This window comes from Rousettus aegyptiacus, unplaced genomic scaffold, assembly GCF_014176215.1.
Source record: "Rousettus aegyptiacus isolate mRouAeg1 unplaced genomic scaffold, mRouAeg1.p scaffold_m13_p_5, whole genome shotgun sequence".
Lineage (NCBI taxonomy): Eukaryota > Metazoa > Chordata > Mammalia > Chiroptera > Pteropodidae > Rousettus > Rousettus aegyptiacus.
The window spans coordinates 1,443,090-1,450,058 of NW_023416308.1; the positions used below are offsets into that span (position 1 = coordinate 1,443,090).

At 71.4% G+C, this 6,969-nt stretch overlaps 1 protein-coding gene across 1 annotated transcript in view; it reads left to right on the plus strand.

Moving 5' to 3' along the window:
* The window catches only part of TMEM132D (transmembrane protein 132D), a 216,293-nt gene extending 214,417 nt beyond the window's left edge, over nucleotides 1–1,876 (plus strand). Inside the window, exon 17 of the mRNA XM_036220924.1 lies at nucleotides 731–1,876. Within this exon, the coding sequence (XP_036076817.1) occupies nucleotides 731–1,876 (1,146 nt within the window). The remainder of the gene's footprint in view (nucleotides 1–730) is intronic.
* The last annotated feature ends 5,093 nt before the right edge of the window (nucleotides 1,877–6,969 follow it).

A 6,969-nucleotide genomic window follows, 5' to 3' on the forward strand; every position in this document is an offset into this window, starting at 1 on the left:
GCCGGCTCAGCCTCATGCCTCCTCACTTCCGGGACAGAGGAGGCTGTCGCGAGTGACGGTGGCAGGGAGCCCGGACCGAGGCTCGCCGCCCGCCGAGCCACCTGTGCCGGCTCACGGCCACCTGTCCGGACAGTGCAGCCCGGGCGCGGCCGTGCCTCGTGGGCAGGGGGTGCCCGCAGCCTGCCGCTCGGCCCCTGCCAGGAGATGGTGGCGAGTGTGGGGCGGCGGGGAGGCCAGGGGACAGCGCCGCCACCGCTGGTCAGCTCAGGGCAGGGACAGGACCCTGGGGACATCGCTCACTGTGTCATCAAAACTGTGTGTTCATGCATGCGTGTGCACGTGTGTCTGTATGCATGCACACGTGTGCATTTGTGCATGTGTGCATGCCTGTGTGTGCATGTGTGCATGTGTGTGCACATGCAGGTGTCTGTGAACACACACATGTATTCACGTGTGTGTGTGTGTGTGTGTTCTGTGTGTTGGTACAATGGTTTCCGACCACAGGGCACCGCCTTGGGGTTTGGGAACACGGGGGACCCCCGTCCTTGAGATGGACGGACGTTATTTCTGGGAAGGAACGTGGAGACTGAGCCCCGCCTCGCGAGCAGACGGCGGTCTCAGGCCAGCGCCCTCTCCGTCCCTGTCACGCGGCTCCGCCCGTGGGGTCTGCGTGACTGAGACTCGGGGCCCGGGGAGCTCCAGGGCTCATTCCACTCGTCTCGCCCGACAGGAAGCGGCCATCAGCTGCTGGGTGCAGTTCAGCGACGGCTCCGTCACCCCCCTGGACATCTACGACGGGGAGGCCTTCTCCTTGGTGGCCACGTCATTGGACGAGAAGGTGGTGTCCGTCCACCAAGACCCCAAATTCAAGTGGCCTCTGATCACGGCCGAAGCCGAAGGGCAGGGTGCCCTGGTGAGCGTCGAAATGGTCATCAGCGAGCCGTGCCAGAGGTCCACGCGCAGGAGCGTGCTGGCCGTGGGCACGGCCAGCGTCAAAGTCAGGTTCGGCCAGAAGGACGCCGGCCCCAGCGGCAGTGACGGTGTACACGCGGGCCCCCGCCCGGACGCCGGCGCCAGCGACGAGAGACCCCGCGAGCCCTTGCAGGGGGCGGGCGCTGCCGGGGGGCAGGTCCCCGGCGGTCCGTCCGTGGGCCCCGCGGAGGGGCGAGGGTCCATGACAGGGCGGCCACCTGTCCGCAGGAGCGGCGGCCAGGAGAGCCTCCCGGATGAGGACGGCCGCACGCAGACCGTCGCCCCGGGCTTCACCAGCTTCCCGGCCCAGGCGGGCCGCCCCGGGAGCGGCCGGGGGGCGGGGCACGGCGGCCCCACACCGGCCTCCAAAGGCCTGGGCGACCTGGAGATCGGCATGTACGCGCTGCTGGGCGTCTTCTGCCTGGCCATCCTCGTCTTCCTGGGCAACTGCGCCGCCTTCGCCCTCAAGTACCAGCACAAGCGGGCGCCCTTCGAGCAGCAGGAGTCCCCGAGCGCCCCGCACGGCTGGCTGGGGCTGGGTCCCCGGGCGGAGCTGCTGGATAGCCACTTGAACTTTGCCTGCCCCCCTGACGAGCAGGTCACCGCCATCGGCCGCGCCGTGGACCTCGAGGAGAGCCAGTACCTCTTCAACACCGGCTCCCCGAAAAGCTTCAACGTCAACGGGCAGATGCCGCGACCCGTGGGGCCCCCGGGCGCCGAGGGCAGGGGCCAGAAGGGCGAGCCGCCCACGTCCCCCACCTCGAAAAGGAAAAGAGTGACGTTCACCACCTTCGCCGCCGCCTCCTTGGACGGCAGGCCCCCCCGCGTGGCGAGCAGGGTGCACGCGGGGCGGGGCCGCGGGGAGCCGCACGGCTCCACGGAGCGGCTGCACGAGCGCGCGTGAGCCGGGCGCCCGCAGCGGGGCCCGCTCGCCTCCGGCCTCCGTCGGGGACGTGCGGCGGAGCCCGGGAGGACCGGCCGGCGGCACGAGGACGGCGTCGGGCGGGCGCGGGGGCTCCTCACGCGTGGGGGCACTCAGCGCCGACAGGAGACACGGCCTTCGAACCTGCGCGCCCGGCGTCCCGGAGGGAGCCGTCCGCCTCACGCTTTGCCCTGGGCGTCGTGAGATCCCCGGGGCGCGTCCTGGGGCGGACCGCGGAGGGAGGGCCGGGCTCGCCGGGCCCGCGTGGCCGGCGGCGGTGCCATCGACGGGGAGCAGCGCACCAGAGGCCCCCGGCCGCCCGCTCTGGGAGGCGCCGCCGTGGGACGTTGACCCCGGAGCCGGGCGGACCGGCCTGGCCCCCGACGGAGCAAGGCGGCTGTTGAGGACTGAGGGACGGCGACCAACAGGCCACATGCCTCTCGGACCTCGGTGCCGTGGACGCCCCAGCAGGGCCCCTGCAGATTCGGCCCGTCCTTTTCATGTAAAGGGTGGGGGTGCCTAGAATGTCAGCCAGGTCCAAAGCGGGGCTTTTGTGGCAGGTTCCCGTGCTCACGTCTGTCCTGCCCCCCGCACGGCCACCGGTCCGGACGTCGGTCGCTCGTGGGCAGCGGGGCCGCTGCCTTCGCCGGGGCCCTTGCTGCCGCGCGGCCTCATGCCAGCTCCCGGGCGGCGGAGCCCAGAGAAGCCCCACGGACGGCCGCACGCCGCCTCCGGAGGGGCGGAGGGTCCACGGGGAGCGACGTGGACCAGGACGCAGGCCGTCGCGCGTGGGGGAAGCAGAGACGGTCACGGGGGCGGGCGTGGTGACGGCCGCGGGGACAGAGGTGTGGCGTGCGCGGGGCGCAGCTGGGCCTCGGGCTCACGGGGTGGGTGGCAGCGTGTGAGGCTCCCACCTCGGAGGCAGGACTGGCCCGAGGCCCCAGCGAACGGGCAGCACACTCGAGGGTTTGGTCCTTGTCAGTCCGGAAGGGTTTCACGTGGCCTGAAATCAGACGCCCCCAGACGCCCCTACACCCGCAGAGGCGAACGTGACGGAGGTCGGGGCAGGTGAGCGGACGGCCACCCCGGCCGGCACGCGCCGCGCAGAGGCGCCCGGTCGGCGTCCGTCTCCGGTTCCCCCCGTGACGTTCCCGGCGACTCTCCTCCCAGGACTGTGTCCGAGCCTCTCCCTCCGCGTCCCCCGTCTCTGTCTCTCTGTGCCCCGTGCGTCCCCCGCCCGCGGACCGTGCGGGCGGCGTCGTGCACCATAAACCTGCCGCGTGCGCATCGCGTCTGCCTGTTTCTGCTCGTCCTTCCTCGCCCCTGCCGAGGGGCCGTCGTCAGCGATGGACGGCCGTCCCCACGCCGCGGCCTCCGCCGAACGGGACACGCGTCAGGTCCCAGCGCGGTCCAGTCACACTGCTGCGTGGCCGAGGGCCACCCCGCTCCGCGCCTCTCCTTCGGGACCTGACGGGGTCTGCAGATCAGTCACACGCGCGGCCCCCGCTCTACGCCTGCAGACAGCCGGCGGTGCGGGCGGCCGGGGCAGCCCGCGAGAGTCCCAGCCTCCGCGGGGGCCGGAGCGGGGACAATGGCCCCGTCCTTCCCTGCACGCCAGGCGTCGGCTCCCCACGGCGGGTGTGAGCCCCGGGGGGCGCTGGGCTGCGGGAGAAACAGTTGCCCATTCGGTTCCTCTGACCACCGAGGGCGGCCGGGGCGGGCCGGGGGGAGAAGGCAGCCACACGAGACCCCGTACGCCCGCAGACGGCCCCGAGCGGCGGGCCATTCGCCTAGGCCACTGGTGCTTGCTGAGCACCTACTATGTGCTAGGAGGTCTTGCACACAGTAGGGACAGAGCCCACCCTCAGACACCTCGCATCTGGTGGGGCGGGGGGGTAAACGACGACTTTCATTTCACACTGAGTTATAAAGGACGACGAGACGGGTCACGGAACAGAGACGGATCAGCACGTAGCAGGCCGGCCGCGGGGGCCGCCGTCTGGGGGACACGGTGGGCGCTGCTGTCACCCAGCCCGGGGCGAGGCCTCCGTCCCGGGCGGAGCGAGGGGCTCACGTCACCCCGAGGCCCCGACAGGGCGTCTTCTGACCAGGGCGCGTGACGCCTGGCCCGTCCCCTCGTCTCTGCCACCGGGGGGCCCCGGGCCTCCGCCCGCACCTCCACGTGGCCCTGCCCGCGCGGTGCGTGTGCCGTGTCCACACGTGCCCTTCCCGTGTGACCGCCAGGCGTGTGGGCTCCGGCCACCCGCTCCCGTAGGGCCTCCACCACGGACGCCCACAGGGCCCCAGCTCCTAACCAGGTCACGCCGAGTCCGGGGAATGTGTGAGTCTGGGGGCCGGGTGGGTGAGCCCATGACGCCCGTAGCAGCAGCCCCTGGCCAGAGGGTCCCGGGCACCTGAACCCCTCAGCAGACAGAGGGCGGCTCACGGCCACGGGACCGGCCAGGGAGGGGCCGGGGGGCTCCCAGGGGTGTGGCTCGCCCGTGACAGCTCGCCCTGGCCCCTCACGCCCGCATACGCACAAGGCCGCACCCAGACGCCCACGTGAACGGTCTCTGTGTCCCTCCGGGAAGGCTCGTGACGTGAATTAACTGCCCCGTGGGTCACCTCCCAAGACGCAGGCTCCTCGCCAGCCCCGTGGGCTGGGGTGGCAGCTGCCGAGGCTCTGGCAGGAAGGCGGGGGACCGGGGTGAGGGACGCCCACGTGCCTCCTGGGGGACGCAGCTCTGCCTCCTGCGAGGGGACAGTTGTCTCCGTGTGACAGAGGAAGTCCTGTTCTGATGTTTGCTTTAGAGAGAACCTTTTCATTGCAGATTACTAGTTAAAAGTTTTATAAACTAGGCTTTAGCAAAAACAAAAAAATAACTAAGGAGGGGAACAGAATGTCTCACTTCCCAGGACTGAGCCAGCAGAGGGGCGTCTGAGGTCTGCGGAGGCCAGGCCGTGGCAGGGTCCGTGTGCCCCGGCAGAGTGCCCCCCACAAGCTGCAGCCTCAGAGGAAAGGTAGCGTTGTCCCCACAGCATAAGGAAAGGTCCCTCCGTCCACCCCTTGCTGGCCACCTAGAGTCATGAGCCCAATGTGGACCTGCCACCTGCAAAATGTGAACATCCAGGCCTTGCTCCCCCTCCATCCCCGGAAGCTGGGGGCGGGCCGAGTCCCCCCAGAGCCCGAGGCCCCGAGTCAGGCCCTGACAAACCCTCTGAAAGCCCGGCGAAGCCTGGCGGGCTCACGGCACCTGCTCTGTGTGTGTGTGTGTGTATGTGTGTGTGTGTGTGTTCCGTGCACACACACGTGTGCACACGTGCACTCAGCCCTCCACCGCGTGCATTTTGCGTCCACGGATTCGTCCAAGCAGGGATCGGAAACACTCAGAAACAAAGGCCCAGGGACTTCCCCGCAGCCCAGCGTGACGCTGCCGGGCTCCGAGCACACGCCGAGAGCACGCGGACCGGGCACGCACAGGCACACGCGTGTGCACGCACGCGCACGTGGCCATGCACACGCGTGATTTCACATGCATTTCCGTCTCCCTCGCGTTCCCCAGAGACAGAGCTGCCGGCCAGGCAGACGCCGTGTGCGGCGTGACCACCCGCGGGCAAAGCACAGCCTCAGGCACTTTGGCGGAGTCTGCGGGTCGAGAGCAAGGGTTCTGGGTCGAGAACCCCGTTTTACAGGAGGGGCTCTGGGGCGACCTCTGCTTCCTGGCCGCGTGCCCCGTTCACGTGTCTCTGCGGGCACCATACCCCCACGCTCGGTGCGGGCGGGGGGGCGGAGGCCGGTGTCGCAGGCGTCACTGCGAAGGTCCGCGGGGCCCTCGCATGCACGAGGCGGCTGGACGTGGGCGAGTCTGACCCCCAGAGCTGCACGCAGCGGGGCAGGGGAGACCCCACCGCCCGGGGAGAGGCCCCTCCATCCCGGGTGCCCCCCCACCGCGGTTCTGACGTGCCCGGGCCTGGGGACGGCCCTCCAGGCCGGGTTTACACTCCAGCCCTTCAGCTCCACTCCGCCCCTCTGTGTTTCCTGCCCGCCCCAGGGTCAGGCCCCCCCCAGCCCCGGTGAGCGCTCCCCGTGACTCTCCGTCCCCGTCCCGCACCCTCTAGTCCTGGCCAGCAGCCTTCCCCAGTGCTGGGCACCCCCCACGCACGGGGGTCCCCAGAGCCAGGCCAGGCCCTGCCCCTTGCCCCGGGGTGCCCACCCGCCGCCTGGACACGGCGCTGCGGTCCCGACGCTGGGCGCAGCGCTGGCCGGGCACAGCCCCGGTGTGGGTGCTCGGCCGCGGGCCCTGGGGACCAGCGCTCCGCGCGACGGTCCAGACGTCGCTGCCGACTGTGGCGGAGGAGCGGGGAGCCGGTGGGGTGGGCGAGCGGAGGGCCAGGGCCACCCCGTCCCTGTGTGGCTACCTCGCCGGGTGACACCCCAAAAGAGAAGGACCCCCTCTCCGAGATCGCGAGGTGCAGGCGCGGGGCGGGGCGCATGGGTCCTGCTCTTCGTGGTGACGAGGCACGGCCAGCGAACTCCCAGTCCGTGGACAGCGCGCCCCTCACGGCATCCGGGGGGCCCTCCCGGGGCGCGGCCAGCCTCCCAGGCCCCCCGAGGCCACGGCCGTCGTGTCCCGGGTCCCTGTGCTCGCCTGGGGGTGACGTCACAGCTCCGCCCACCCACACAGCCGCCAACCGGGGCTCTGCGGAGGGGACGCTCCGCCGGCTCCACGCTCGGTGTCCCGAGTCGGCCGCTGCTCGCTCCGGAACTTCCCGCCCGCGCAGGACGAGCCGGGGACCAGCCGGGGACGAGCCGGGGACGAGCCGGGGATGAGCCGGGACGAGCCGCGCACGAGCCGCGCAGACAGCGCAGCGCCCCCGCCGTTCCAGCCCAGGCCCCAGGCCCCGGAGGCGCCCGGCCGGGGCACCAGCCCTGGGGGACCTGGAGGCATGGCCCCCCGCCCCGGCCCCTCGCATCCCAGCCACCGGCCGCGTCACTCCCCCTGCCACACCCGGTCCTGAGCCCCCCCACCCCCCGCACCCCGAGTTCGCCGCAGCTCCCGAGCCTCACGCGGCGT